At 58.0% G+C, this 12,829-nt stretch overlaps 1 protein-coding gene across 1 annotated transcript in view; it reads left to right on the forward strand.

Annotated features, from left to right (window-relative positions):
* COL7A1 (collagen type VII alpha 1 chain) overlaps nucleotides 1-12,829 on the forward strand; it is a 31,780-nt gene that overhangs the window by 9,434 nt on the left and 9,517 nt on the right. Inside the window, exons 29-82 of the mRNA XM_019630538.1 lie at nucleotides 54-80; nucleotides 175-219; nucleotides 302-364; nucleotides 811-882; nucleotides 978-1,013; nucleotides 1,170-1,205; nucleotides 1,382-1,453; nucleotides 2,011-2,088; nucleotides 2,324-2,350; nucleotides 2,432-2,485; nucleotides 2,604-2,666; nucleotides 2,760-2,819; nucleotides 2,924-2,959; nucleotides 3,574-3,618; nucleotides 3,698-3,733; nucleotides 4,071-4,115; nucleotides 4,199-4,234; nucleotides 4,357-4,389; nucleotides 4,742-4,774; nucleotides 4,929-4,982; nucleotides 5,063-5,122; nucleotides 5,216-5,251; nucleotides 5,350-5,430; nucleotides 5,531-5,566; nucleotides 5,761-5,805; nucleotides 6,065-6,136; nucleotides 6,378-6,422; nucleotides 6,650-6,676; nucleotides 6,891-6,920; nucleotides 7,051-7,131; nucleotides 7,209-7,244; nucleotides 7,320-7,355; nucleotides 7,430-7,510; nucleotides 7,762-7,797; nucleotides 8,211-8,273; nucleotides 8,360-8,404; nucleotides 9,433-9,468; nucleotides 9,542-9,577; nucleotides 9,687-9,782; nucleotides 9,900-9,935; nucleotides 10,000-10,035; nucleotides 10,148-10,195; nucleotides 10,533-10,568; nucleotides 10,682-10,804; nucleotides 10,888-11,088; nucleotides 11,186-11,221; nucleotides 11,302-11,355; nucleotides 11,538-11,588; nucleotides 11,665-11,709; nucleotides 11,822-11,884; nucleotides 12,026-12,070; nucleotides 12,427-12,462; nucleotides 12,590-12,625; nucleotides 12,776-12,820. Coding sequence (XP_019486083.1) covers nucleotides 54-80; nucleotides 175-219; nucleotides 302-364; nucleotides 811-882; nucleotides 978-1,013; nucleotides 1,170-1,205; nucleotides 1,382-1,453; nucleotides 2,011-2,088; nucleotides 2,324-2,350; nucleotides 2,432-2,485; nucleotides 2,604-2,666; nucleotides 2,760-2,819; nucleotides 2,924-2,959; nucleotides 3,574-3,618; nucleotides 3,698-3,733; nucleotides 4,071-4,115; nucleotides 4,199-4,234; nucleotides 4,357-4,389; nucleotides 4,742-4,774; nucleotides 4,929-4,982; nucleotides 5,063-5,122; nucleotides 5,216-5,251; nucleotides 5,350-5,430; nucleotides 5,531-5,566; nucleotides 5,761-5,805; nucleotides 6,065-6,136; nucleotides 6,378-6,422; nucleotides 6,650-6,676; nucleotides 6,891-6,920; nucleotides 7,051-7,131; nucleotides 7,209-7,244; nucleotides 7,320-7,355; nucleotides 7,430-7,510; nucleotides 7,762-7,797; nucleotides 8,211-8,273; nucleotides 8,360-8,404; nucleotides 9,433-9,468; nucleotides 9,542-9,577; nucleotides 9,687-9,782; nucleotides 9,900-9,935; nucleotides 10,000-10,035; nucleotides 10,148-10,195; nucleotides 10,533-10,568; nucleotides 10,682-10,804; nucleotides 10,888-11,088; nucleotides 11,186-11,221; nucleotides 11,302-11,355; nucleotides 11,538-11,588; nucleotides 11,665-11,709; nucleotides 11,822-11,884; nucleotides 12,026-12,070; nucleotides 12,427-12,462; nucleotides 12,590-12,625; nucleotides 12,776-12,820 — 2,820 coding nt within the window. The remainder of the gene's footprint in view (nucleotides 1-53; nucleotides 81-174; nucleotides 220-301; nucleotides 365-810; nucleotides 883-977; nucleotides 1,014-1,169; nucleotides 1,206-1,381; nucleotides 1,454-2,010; nucleotides 2,089-2,323; nucleotides 2,351-2,431; nucleotides 2,486-2,603; nucleotides 2,667-2,759; nucleotides 2,820-2,923; nucleotides 2,960-3,573; nucleotides 3,619-3,697; nucleotides 3,734-4,070; nucleotides 4,116-4,198; nucleotides 4,235-4,356; nucleotides 4,390-4,741; nucleotides 4,775-4,928; nucleotides 4,983-5,062; nucleotides 5,123-5,215; nucleotides 5,252-5,349; nucleotides 5,431-5,530; nucleotides 5,567-5,760; nucleotides 5,806-6,064; nucleotides 6,137-6,377; nucleotides 6,423-6,649; nucleotides 6,677-6,890; nucleotides 6,921-7,050; nucleotides 7,132-7,208; nucleotides 7,245-7,319; nucleotides 7,356-7,429; nucleotides 7,511-7,761; nucleotides 7,798-8,210; nucleotides 8,274-8,359; nucleotides 8,405-9,432; nucleotides 9,469-9,541; nucleotides 9,578-9,686; nucleotides 9,783-9,899; nucleotides 9,936-9,999; nucleotides 10,036-10,147; nucleotides 10,196-10,532; nucleotides 10,569-10,681; nucleotides 10,805-10,887; nucleotides 11,089-11,185; nucleotides 11,222-11,301; nucleotides 11,356-11,537; nucleotides 11,589-11,664; nucleotides 11,710-11,821; nucleotides 11,885-12,025; nucleotides 12,071-12,426; nucleotides 12,463-12,589; nucleotides 12,626-12,775; nucleotides 12,821-12,829) is intronic.

Raw genomic sequence — 12,829 nt, forward strand, 5'->3', positions numbered from 1 at the left:
GGCCACACCTGTGGTTAGCCACTCTGACCCTTGTCCAACATATCTTTCCCCAGGGCCAGAAGGGGGAACCCGGAGAGATGGTGAGTGGCCCTGGTGGGGGGTAGAGAATGGGTTAGGGGTCAATGGGGCAGCGGGAAGGTTGGGAGCCCAGAGCTCACTGACCACCCTTCCTAGGGCCTGAAAGGACAAGATGGGCCTCCCGGCTCCCCCGGCCTCCCGGTGAGTGCCTCCCCATATCTGTCTTCTGTGCCCCGACTGGCATACAGCCTCCTTAGCCTCCTTACCTGTTCTCTCTGCTCAGGGCAGGACCGGTGCTCCTGGCCCCCAGGGGCCCCCTGGAATTTCCATTGCAAAGGGTGAAAGGGTGAGTGTGGAGACCACTGTGTTTCGCCTAAGACACTCCTTGATGTTCCCTCAGGGTTTTTAGAAGAGAGAAAGAAAGAAAGAACAAAGTTAGAACCACAGGGTATTTCTAGAAGCCTAAGTGAATACTATAAAGCCCATCAGAGACTTTGGGGAAGGGGCTGATGTAGAAAGGCCAGTGGGGTTTCGAGATTCCCTGGAGAGCCTGGGTGGGAATCCTAAGTCCCTGAGGTGGAAGGGCCCGCTGCCTCCTCACTGCCCTTGTGCCTGGGGCTAGGCTCCATCCAGTTCAAAGAGGCCCACTTCTCTGCCCCTTTACTCCACCCCCAACGACACCTGGGAGCCTGTGGGGTGAGGACACCAGATGGAGAATAGTCTGGGCTCCTCCAGCAAGCCAGGGGTGCTGAGGGAAGGTCCCTTCCTGCCCTGACCTCTTTGCCTCCTTAGGGCTACCCTGGAGCAGATGGGGCTCCAGGCAGCCCCGGCCTCCCTGGGACTCCTGGAACGCCTGGCCCAAAGGTGAGAGAGCCTTGCCCTTGTAGGTCACATGGTGGGACACTTTGCTTCAGTGAGAGGGGTGGTCTGACTGTCCTGACTCTGGCCTCCATTTATAGGGCTCCCCAGGGTGGCCTGGCTCCCGTGGCGAACCGGTAAGTTTGCTGTTCCTTCTTTGCTCTCCCAGCATCTTCCCAGAGTTCTTTCTGCAGAGTGGAGACGTGGGGTGGTGGGGCAGTGTTGGCCCGTGCGGGCCCACCCTGAGACGCGCCTGAGACCAAGCATCACCCTTTGCTCTGTTTTGTCTTCAGGGAGACCGAGGGCCTCGAGGCCCGAAGGGGGAGCCGGTAGGTGAAGGGGGAAGGGAGGGGGCCAGGATATCCCAGGGAGAACCAGGGTTGCCCCAGGCCAGACTCTGTGCAGGGCCTGAGGTGTGGTAAGAAATAGCTGGGCACTTCTAGATGTTTCTCCCACCTCAAAGCTCCCATACCCTGAGTCCTGCCCACTGTTCTCGTCCCTGTAGGGAGAGCCTGGACGAGTCACTGGCGGTGATGGCCCAGGGCTTCCTGGGATGAAAGGGGACCCTGGACCTCCGGTAAGTTCTAGGGTATGTGGGATCAAGTGATGTGTGGTAGGGGAACCAACAGAAAGCATGGTGAGAGTAGGGGTCTGTGGGGTGGTGGTGGTTGTTGTTTTTAAAGATTTTTATTTTTATTTTATTTTATTTTATTTTTTTTTTAAGATTTTTCTTGGGGAATTGGGGAAAGGGGACAACCAAGTTGTCCTTCAATCTTAGCTGTGGAGGGCGCAGCTAGCTCAGCTTCAAGTCCAGTCGCCATCCGGCCACCTGTCAGTAGCTCATGGCCACTCAGCTCAAGGTGCCATGTTCAATCTTAGTTGCAGGTGGTCATAGCCCACCATCCCATGTGGGAGTCGAACCGGCAACCTTGTTGTTAGGAGCACGTGCTCTCACCAGCTGAGCCATCCTGCCGCATGTTGGCAGCTCAGTGGCAGTTCAGCTCAGGCGCAGCTCATTGGCCCACGTGGGAATCAAACCAGATTCCCTCAAATCAAATCAGAGCTCGCGCTCTTAACCAACTGAGCCACTCGGCTGGTGTGGGGTTGTTTTTCACACTTTTTCTTCTCCATCAGGGCCCTCCTGGATCTCATGGCCCATTGGGAGACCCAGGACCCCGTGGTCCCCCAGGACTTCCTGGAACAGCTGTGAAGGTGACAACATGACCCCCATATGGTCTCATGATCTCTCTGTGATCCAGTGACCTGGTGACTCCATTTGAACCCTACTGGTTGCTCTGAGCCCATGTGAACCCTTGACCACCCCCATGACTCCTCAGTTCCCCTATGACCTTTGTAATCTAATTGCACCCCATGACCCTCATTCCTTCTGGTATCTTGGGGAGTGAAGATATGGTCCAGGGTCATGGGGTCATGATCTGTCTTTCAGGGTGACAAAGGCGATCGTGGGGAGCGGGTAAGTGAGGGCAAGGTAGGCAGGGGGTGGCTTGGAGTCTGATTCCCCCTGGCCATCCCCCGACATGCTGTTCTCTCCCAGGGTCCCCCTGGACCAGGTGATGGCGCCAGTGTTCCAGGGGAGCCCGGGCTACCGGTGAGGCCCTGAGGACCATGCTCAGTGGTGTAGATAGAGGGGCTAGGGGCTCTGCTGGGCAGTGGTGGGTGCTGGGCCTCACAGTAGGAGGCTCACATTTTTACTCACTTCCTCCTAGGGTCTTCCTGGAAGCCCCGGACTCCCAGGCCCAGTTGGCCCCTCTGGAAAGAAAGGAGAAAAGGTAGGAGATCTGACCTTTTGGCGTCCCAGGTCTGGGGTGTGGGGATCTGGGTGCGGGGGTGCAGAGCCACCTACTCATCTGTTTCTCCTTCAGGGTGACTGTGAGGATGGAGCCCCAGGCCTCCCAGGACAACCTGGGACCCCGGGTGAGCGGGTGAGTATAGGGCCAGGGCTTCTGAGGGCTCCAGCTCCAACCCACAGCCATCAACCTTCTACTCCATCCTTATGCTCAAGCCCAAATCTCTGAACCCCTTCCAGGGCCTACGGGGACCTCCTGGAGACGTTGGCCCCAAAGTGAGTGCCATTTTAGGAGGTTTGGTATGAGGGGTGACACACTGAGACCTTTATAAGATTAGGGGAGGTGGGAGGATCAAGAAATAAGGGTTTTCAGGGCCGGCCGAGTGGCTCAGTTGGTTAAGAGCGCGAGCTCTAAGCAGCAGGGTTGCCATTTCAATTCCCACATGGGCCAGTGACACTGCCCCCGAGCTGAGCTGCCGCTGAGCTGCCAACAGGTGGCAGGATGGCTCAGCTGATGAGAGCATGTGCTCCTAACAACAAGGTTGCCGGGTTCGGTTCGACTCTCACATGGGATGGTGGGCTACGCCCACCTACAACTAAGAGTGAACACGGCTCCTTGAGCTGAGCGGATGGCGACTGGACTTGGAGCTGAGCTAGCTGCGCCCTCCACAACTAAGATTGAAGGACAACAGCTTGGCTGTTCCCCTTCCCCAATTTTCCAACACTGTTCCCCTTCCCCAATTCCTCAATAAATCTTTAAAAAAAGAAAAAAGAAGAGATAATAGTTCTCTTCAGTCACAGGTTCTGGTTTCAGAGGGATGGCTAGAGTCTGAAACACCTAGTCTGGGGCTCAACAGTCAAGGCTCCCCCTCCTGTCTCTCTCCCCTCAGGGTGACCGAGGACTGCAAGGGGGTGTGGGTGAGACTGGAGAGAAGGTAAGTGCAGCCTGGGGGGCTCTCAGGGCACTGAGGGGTCTGGAACCAGGCTCAGCTCTGACCCATTCTGTTCCATCAGGGCGAACGTGGACTCCCTGGCCCAGTGGGACCCCAGGTGAACCCACCGACCCCAACGCCAGTGCCAGCTGACCTGGGCTCTGGGTCCCCTCCTACTTCTGACTTCTCACCCTTGACCTCCACTGCCCCTGCTCCTTGATGCCTCCTCACATGACTCCTAATTCCTGCTGATGCAGGTTTTAACCCTCAACCCCAGGGACCTGCTTTTAGCCTTCTGATCCTGCGGAACTGACCTGGGGTTTGACCCCCTCCTGCTAAGTTTGACCCCTGCTGACCTAAATCCTGTTCTTCCGTGACCCCTCTCCAGTTCCACTCTTAACCTCTAGCCCTTGGGTGCCACCCCCTGGATCAGCATTTCTACTCCTTGTCCTCAGGGGCTTCCGGGAGTTGCTGGGTATCCTGGAGCCGAGGGTCCTGAAGTGAGTTTGTGACTTTGGTGGGACCAGGAGTGGGACTTTCACGTGTTCCTCCTCGCCTGGTCTCATGCTTTCTCTATGTGCAGGGGCCACCAGGACCCACTGGCCGCCGAGGAGAGAAGGTGGGTCATGGGATGGGGTACAGTGTCCCCCCCATAGCAGGGATTGTAGCAGGTGGGACACTGGGACCTTGGGTTCCTAGGTGGGTCTCTGACCCTTCCCTGCTTCTATCCTTTCTCCACAGGGGGAGCCTGGCCGCCCCGGGGACTCTGCTGTGGTGAGTGAGGAGAGAATGGGGCTCTGAGCACAGCACAGCCCCTCAAGCAGTAGTGATCCACCTGGAAGCCAGTGTCTCCATAACCTTGGGACCCTGGGCAGGCTCAGAGCTCGGTGACTCTCCTTATGCTATAACATGCCTCGACCCCTGGCTGTGATCTTGTGACCCCGTGACCCACCATACAGGTCATGAACTCTGTGCCACCCCTGCCCTACTCCCAGCGGTGACTCTGACTTCTGTGCAGAGATTAAGCTCTGTAACTTCCAGTTCTATGTAACCCCATCCCCAATCAAGGCTGTAGTACTGTGCTCCCCAGGCCGGGCCAAGCTGTGTCTGTCCTGTTTGTTTTCAGGGACCTGCTGGTGATGGAGTCAAAGGAGAGAAGGTAAATCTGGAGAGAGTGAAGGGAGGCTGTTGCAGGGTTGAGGTCAAAGCCATAAGGCTTGCCTAGAGGCCCCTGGAGGTTATGAGGGTTGTGGCATGATTGCTGTGTGGTGAGGGTCATGGAGCCTGGGGCTGGTGATTTTTGTCACCTCCAGGGAGATGTGGGGCCCACTGGACCCAAAGGAGCTACCGGAGTCAAAGGGGAGCCAGTGAGTATAGGGGAAGTGTTTTGAGGGGGGAGAACAGGTGAAGGTCGTGTCCCCCTGACTTCAGATCCTTCCACCCACAGGGCCCACCTGGCTTGGTTCTTCCTGGAGACCCTGGCCCCAAGGGAGACCCTGGAAACCGGGTGAATAAATATGGGGATAGGGAGTGTGACAGAAGATGAGGTGGTGCCTGGGAGCCCCAACTAAGTCTTAATCCTCCTCCCCATGCCCTGCAGGGTCCCATTGGCCTCACTGGCAGAGCAGGACCCCCGGTGAGTACCTGTGACCTTGGGTACAGGTACGGTAATGTCAAAGTTTCTGGGGTCACTTTTCCTCAAGGGTTGGCTGCTATATCTTGCATCCTCCACAGGGTGACTCAGGGCCTCCTGGAGAGAAGGGAGACCCTGGGCGGCCTGGCTCCCCAGGACCTGTCGGCCCCCGAGGACGAGAGGTAAGAGGGTCAGATTGGGGGAGTCCTTGGAGATGAGGAGTAGGGTGTTGCCAGCATCACTGGGGGTCTTGGAACCAGGGCTGACTTTCATGTCTCACAGGGTGAAGCTGGAGAGAAAGGTGACGAGGGCCCTCCGGTGAGACCCCTTTCCAATGTGGTTTCTGATTCTTTACCCTTGAACTGTGACCCCCGGGCTGGGAGCTCCACTAGGCCATTCAGTCTATCCCTCTACATCCTGCCCAGCTGGTGCCCAGGCCCGTCTTTGTCCCACTCCCTGAGTTAGTCTGAGCCTAATTCACCTGCTTAGTGTGGTTTTCTCTCCATTACCAGGGTGACCCGGGTTTGCCTGGAAAAGCTGGCGAGCGTGGCCTTCGGGTGAGGCTTGGCAGGGAGAAGTAAGGGGTGATGGGAGAACCTCTAGGAGGTGGGCATGGAAGTGATAGGACACTCTGAGGGAAGAAAGGGTGATGGGAGAATCTGGAGGGAGGTGATGGAGACCCACAGGGAGGCATGTAGTGATGGGAAACTCTGGCATGGTTTTTGGGGTAACGGGGAAGCTGGGGTAATATGAGGGGTCATGGGGGAACCTGCAAAATGCTGGGAGGATTTGTCTCAGACCAGCTGCTCTTCCCAGGGGGCACCTGGAGCTCGGGGACCTGTGGGTGAGAAGGGAGACCAGGGAGATCCTGGAGAGGACGGACGAAACGTGAGTCCTAACCTCTGACTCCGGCCCTTAACCTCATCTTCAAGCCCCAACGATCCAATTTCCAGCCCCTGATCCTGCCACCCCAATCCTGCAATGCTAGATCCTCACAATCCTCATTTCTTGTGACCCCTTCCTCACAACCTCCAAAGGCCACCAGGGTCACCATGAGTCTTTAGGGTGTGTCCAAAGGTCCCTGAAACTGCTGCCTAAACTCTGCCCCTGACCCTCTGACTTTCTGCAGGGCAGCTCTGGACCATCTGGACCCAAGGGTGACCGTGGGGAGCCAGTGAGTAGTGTTGATGTTCAGGTCTTGGGAGGGATGGAGATTTCTAGTGGTCAGCTCCGAGATAAGGGGCCTGGAGGTCAAGGTGGGGAGTACTGATGGTCACCTCCAGGCCTGGCCTGCCTTCTGGGGGTTGGCATTGGGGTGCTGCAGGGAATCTGGGAGGACAAAGCTGAGCCATGCCCTGGGACCTCAGGGCTCCTGTTGACGACAATTATTTCCTTTCCCAGGGTCTCCCAGGACCCCCTGGACGTCTGGTAAGGGTTGATCTGGGTCTGGTCCTCTGTCATCTCCCTCTCCTGCCTCTGTTGGCTCCACACTGTGTCCCCTCATTCCTCCCACTGGCTCCCACTTCCCCCCATTGCCCCCTGATATCTTCATTGACCCCACAGCCCCTCATGACCCCATCCGCCCTTACCGGCTCACTCCCCCTTGTTGAACCATTCTTCTCACTGGTCATTTCCCCTACAGGTGGACACGGGACTTGGAGCCAGAGAGAAGGTATCAGGGTGTGTGGGTGGAGTGAAGCTGTGAGCACAGGAAGACATCCCAGTGTCTGCATGGAAGGCTGTGCCTTGGGTGTGCCTGTGGCCCTAGTGCTGTTCCCGCAACAAGCTTGTCTTTGCCACAGGGAGAGCCTGGGGACCGTGGACAGGAGGGTCCTCGGGGACCCAAGGGAGACCCCGGCCCTCCTGGAGCTTCTGGGGAGAGGGTGAGTGTGGTTGGCCCCATGGGGAGGTGTAGGCCTGGGAGAAAGCCTGCTCTGATTTCATCCTTCCCCATCCTCAGGGCATTGATGGACTTCGGGGACCCCCAGGCCCACAGGTGGGTGACGCCCTTTGTCCCATCATCCTGCATCCCTATCTTGCCCTCACCTCTCACTGATCTTTTTTCTTTCAGGGGGACCCAGGTGTCCGAGGCCCAGCAGGAGAAAAGGTGAGAGGGCGTGGTGGTTTCTGACTGTGGGCCATCTCATCCTTTGAGGCCTCTTACCACTTGGTTTTCCTCAGGGTGACAGGGGCCCCCCAGGCCTGGATGGCCGCAGTGGGCTGGATGGGAAGCCAGGAACCCCTGGCCCTGCTGGGCTTCATGTGAGTCATGTGGTTACTGCCTGGCCACGCCCCTCCCCTCACCCCTGCACGTGACTCCAGCCTCACCTGGGTGTTCTGTCTTGATGTGCCCTGGGATCAGAGGGGTTCTCTGTGTCTTCTAGAGCCCTGCCTGGGTTGGGGATGTGAGTGCCTTGCAGGCCTTGGGTTTGCAGGAACTAGTGGCCCTGTCAGCAGGCAGTACCGCTGACCCCATGACCACTGTCAACTCCCTGACTTGGGTCTCTCCTCAGGGTGCTACAGGCAAAGCCGGGGACCCGGGAAGAGATGTAAGTAAGGGGAGATGTTAAGGTGGAGGGCAGCTCAGGGGTTCAGCAAAACCTGCAGTCAGGTCGTCAGAGTCACGGCATCAGTGGGAGTATGGGGAGTTGGTCCAGCCCTGTCCTTTTTTGGTGGTGGTGGGGGGGTCCCATTCCTTTGCAGACAGGTTCTAGAAGAGTCCTATTTCCTGACCTTCTCTGTCCTGGGGGTGTTAGTAGCCCCGCACCCCAAGTCCTGGAAGAGACTTTCCTTTGAGAATTTCAGCAGGGCCCCCTAACTCTTGGGGTCTCTGCCTCAGGGGATCTCAATGGCACCTCCCAATTCTGGGGGGTCTCTACTCTTAGTGGGGTCCTCCAAGTCCATGGGTATGCCCAAGGGATATCTCAGTGTCCCCCTCAATCCTAGCAAAGACTTTTTCCAGGGGCTTCCAGGCCTCCGAGGAGAACAGGGACCTCTTGGCCCCCCTGGGCCCCCCGGAGCACTGGTAAGTCCTGACTTTCATGGTTCCCTTTTGCTTCCTTACTGCCCTCACCCAAGCCCTGACTCCTGACCAATGATGTGTTCCCACAGGGAAAACCAGGCGAGGACGGCAAACCAGGCCTGAATGGGAAAAATGTGAGTGTCCAGGGCAGACACGGCAAAATGGCCAAGAGACGCCAGCACATGGACACAGCCCAGATGCGCAGATACACATGGGGCTCACATGCAGACACTTGCCGAGACAGCCCAGCACCCTTGACCTTGCGCAGACACACAGACACACCCTGAAACACTTGTCCATGCGCGCACACAGGCAGCCTTGCAGACAGTGAGTGAGGAGGGCGTGCTGACTGACTTGTGCCCAGATGGGCCGACACACGCTAGAATAACCCATAGACGTGGCACAGGCGAAGAGCTATAGACACAGATTGACAGGTGCAGTCACGGGTAAAGCCACATTCAGGGACACTTGGAGACTTGTTGACCCACAAACACCTCCACCCAGACTCAGATACGTGCTAAGACATGGCTGCATGGTCGCACGGCCACCCGTGGACCTGTGTTGAGACGTGGTGAGACATACATCCAAGGCTCTGACATGTGACACTTGCTAGGACATACTGACACATGCATTTATATCCATAGTCGCTCACATATATATGGCCACACATACTGAGATACACATAAGACTTGCAGACAAGTCACATAGACAGTTCTCAAAGCACCAGGGACATGCAGACATATGTCCATCTATGCAAACCTTATAAGCCCCCTGCCCATATGCAGACGCAGGTCAAGATATGCAGACAGACTGAGACACCTACCCAGTATCACCTACCAGGACACACAGGCCCGTGCACAGGTACACATGCTGATACACACAGATTCAGGACACGTGGACACCACCTCCAGAGATGCATGGATGTGGAGTTCCATCTCGGGAAGCCAGAGGCAGGAGGATGTGCAGCTAAGAGTGGAGGCAAACAGACCCATGCAGGCACACCCTCAGATGTGCACAGCTCGCTCAGACAGTCGCAGGCCATGCTCTGAGACACACAGGGGCTTGGAGCTACAGTCAGTCAGTCACCTGAGACCCACCAAGACAGCGGCTTGCAGCCAGATGTCAGTGAATGTTTGGGCTGATATGAGTCCTCTGCCTGCAGGGAGAACCTGGGGACCCCGGAGAAGATGGGAGAAAGGTAAAGTCCCTCACTTGCAATCTTCTCTAGCCTCAGATCGGGGCCATATCTGAAGCATCCTTGTCTTCCGTAGGGAGAGAAGGGAGATTCAGGCGCCCCTGGGAGAGAAGTGAGTGCTAGAGTCTTCTGCAACACCTAACCCCTGACCCTGACCCTGACCCTGTGATATATGGCTTCAATCTTTTCTGGGGTCCTGATGCTGACTGCATCCTCCACAGGGTCACGATGGCCCCAAGGGTGAGCGTGGATCTCCTGGTAGCCCTGGACTCCTGGGCCCCCCGGGCCTCCCAGGGCAGGTCGGCCCTCCTGGCCAGGTGAGTGTCCAGGGTTAAGTTAGGACTTGGGAGCAGCAGGGGCCATTGTGCTCCCACCAGACACCCTTCCAGATGCCATGGTCCTGTGTGACCCCTTTGTGTTCTGTCGTATCTCAGGGTTTTCCTGGTGTTCCAGGAAGTCCAGGCCCCAAGGTGAGTGTGCATGTGCTGGGTGGGGGGAGGAGCATTCCCCGTCCTGATCATCCTTTGTTCTCAGGGTGACCGTGGGGATTCAGGATCCAAAGGCGAACGGGTGAGGCCTCCCTGCCCCCCACCTTTTCCCATGCCCGGTAGCCACAGCACCCACATATGCACATACACGCCCCACAAGCTGGGTCCAGCAGCTTGTCTATTGGTGTCTCCAGGGCCTCCCTGGAGAGCGCGGCCTGAGAGGAGAACCTGGGAGTGTGACGGTGAGTGAAGCTGGGGACCTGGTCCTTGACTGTTACGTGCACGCCTCCCGGGGCCACCTCTCTGTTCCCCTCCCCGTTGCTATGAGACCCCATACGTTCTGTCCTGGGTACTGGGCTACTTGCCCTATTGGTATTCCTGTAGCCTACTCAGGGGAACCTGGGCATTGGAGGTGTGCCAGGGAGGGGCTCCAGTGGCCTTGAGCCTCCTCAACCAAGGGCTAAAGTGTCTTCCGGTAAGAGGCCTGAGGAAGAGGGCATGGAGGCTATTTCTGGGGACAGTGTGGGGCAGAGGTAGGGTTTCTCTGTGGACAACCCTTTACCCAGCTTGTGTTTCTAGAATGGGGAGCGGTTGCTGGAAAATATTGGCATCAAGGTAGGTTGCTTGGGGGCTGGGCATGGGCACTGGTAGAAGCCTCATGGGGCTGGGCCAGGGCATGGGGGGCTGCAGTCATGGGCCATACTCCTCCCACCCCTGCTGTCACTCAGGCATCTGCCCTGCGGGAGATCGTGGAGACCTGGGACGAGAGCTCTGGCAGCTTCCTGCCCTTGCCTGAACGGCGGCGTGGCCCCAAGGGGGACCCCGGCGAGCGGGGCCCCCCAGGCAAGGAGGTATGTGCTGGCTGCTCAGTAGGGGGTGCCCTGTGGAGGGTGTGGTTGCACAGCCACCAGCATCCACTCTTCTGTTCCTCCAGGGACCCACTGGCTTTTCTGGAGACCGTGGGCCGAAGGGAGATCGTGGAGACCCGGGCCCTCAGGGGCCACCTGGCCTGGCCCTTGGGGAGAGGGGCCCCCCTGGACTTCCTGGCCTGGCCGGGGAGCCTGGAAAGCCTGGTATTCCTGGGCTCCCAGGCTCGGCTGGGGGTGTGGGAGAGCAAGGAAGGCCAGGAGAGAGGGTGAGCCTGGGGGCTGACTGGGAGGGCCAGGGAAGTGGGGTCAGGCAGAGCTGGACTCCATACAAACATAGCCCCCACCCTGCTGTCTGCACTTCAGGGAGAACGGGGAGAGAAAGGAGAACGCGGAGAACAGGTGAGCTGCAAGGGGCCTCACGGGGTGGGATGACCTGGAGGCTGTGCTGGGGCAGCCACCTGTCTCCTTCTTTTCTGCAGGGCAGAGATGGCCCTCCTGGACTCCCTGGCCCTCCTGGCCCTCCTGGCCCCAAGGTGATCACCCCAGCCCTGCGCTAGGCCTGTGACTGCTGTCACTAGGAGGACACCATTAGTGTAGACCCCAGAAACTCCACGTGGTGTCTCTGAACCCATAACCTCTGGGATCCTGGGATCTGGGACAGACCTCCATGCCTCTGTGACAGATACATCTCCCCCCATATGACCTGTGCTTGTAGGTGGCTGTGGATGAGACAGGTCCTGGATTCCCTGGACTCAAGGGTGCTAAGGTCAGTGTGTGGGATCAACCTGGGGTCCGCCCCTTGCCATGGCAACAGGGCCTGGCTTGACATGTCATCCTCACAGGGGGAACCAGGCAGTGATGGCGACCGAGGCCCCAAAGGAGACAGGGTGAGGCCTCCCACCCCACCACGTTTCTCTCCTTTATGGGGGCAAACCAGAGTAGGGTGTATGTGGGCACATGGCAGTGACTGGGGGCTCAAGCATGACACTCTGCCTGCAGGGTGTGCCAGGCATCAAGGGAGACCGGGGAGAGCCTGGACAGAGTGGTCATGGTGGCAGCCCGGTGAGTCCTTTGTCACACGTGTGTGCCAGCACATGGCTCTTCCTCGCGTTGTCTGGATGGGGTGTGCACTGCCTGAGACTGTCTAGGGGGAAGCTGGGATGGGGGACAAGGACAGTGTGGCCTTAAACCTCTTCTCTCCAGGGCCTACCAGGAGAGCGCGGTGTGGCTGGGCCTGAAGGGAAGCCGGTGAGTGGCGGCAGGAACAGCTTGGTCCAGGTGCTGTCTGCTGTGTTGTGCTGACTGCCATATGTACCTGTCACCAGTGATCAGTGACAGGGTGTGTGCCTGTGTGTCCGGGTGCGAGCGCAGATGCATGATGTCTGAGAGGTGGCTGTGTGTGTGTGTGCGTACGCGCACGTGTCTGTGCACAGGACAGTATGTTACCCATGAGGGGCAGTCCATGGGTATGGGGTGATCTGTGCCTGGGAGGGGAGGAGGGGTAGGGGCACAGAAGTTGGCCCCCCAGGCAAAGGCCTCCAGGGGGTGGGAACAGACTCAAGTGAGGCCCAAATTGAGGCTTAGCAGCTCCCTTCTCTCTCCAGGGTCTACAAGGTCCAAGGGGGGCCCCTGGCCCATTGGTGAGTACCCCCAAATCCTCATCCCTTCTGCCCCCATCCTGTGCCCAACCCCCACCATGGGCAGCCTCAGTTTTTCTGGTGGGGTGGGTCTGGCTCCCCCTTATCTGACTCTTTCTCTCTCCAACAGGGTGGCCATGGAGACCCTGGACCACCAGGTGCCCCGGTGAGTGACAGAGCACTTTCTGGTGGTGGTGGTGGTGGGGGGGAGACAGATATTGGTCCCCACTGATGAGCCAGGCCTTGTTTATGTTAATCTCTGAGACCAGATGGATAACTCTGACCCTTGTCCCCTGCCCTTGACACTCTTCTCTAGGGTCTCGCTGGCCCCTCGGGACCCCAGGGACCCTCTGGCCTGAAGGTAAGTATA

Source organism: Hipposideros armiger, unplaced genomic scaffold, assembly GCF_001890085.2.
Source record: "Hipposideros armiger isolate ML-2016 unplaced genomic scaffold, ASM189008v1 scaffold_18, whole genome shotgun sequence".
NCBI lineage: Eukaryota > Metazoa > Chordata > Mammalia > Chiroptera > Hipposideridae > Hipposideros > Hipposideros armiger.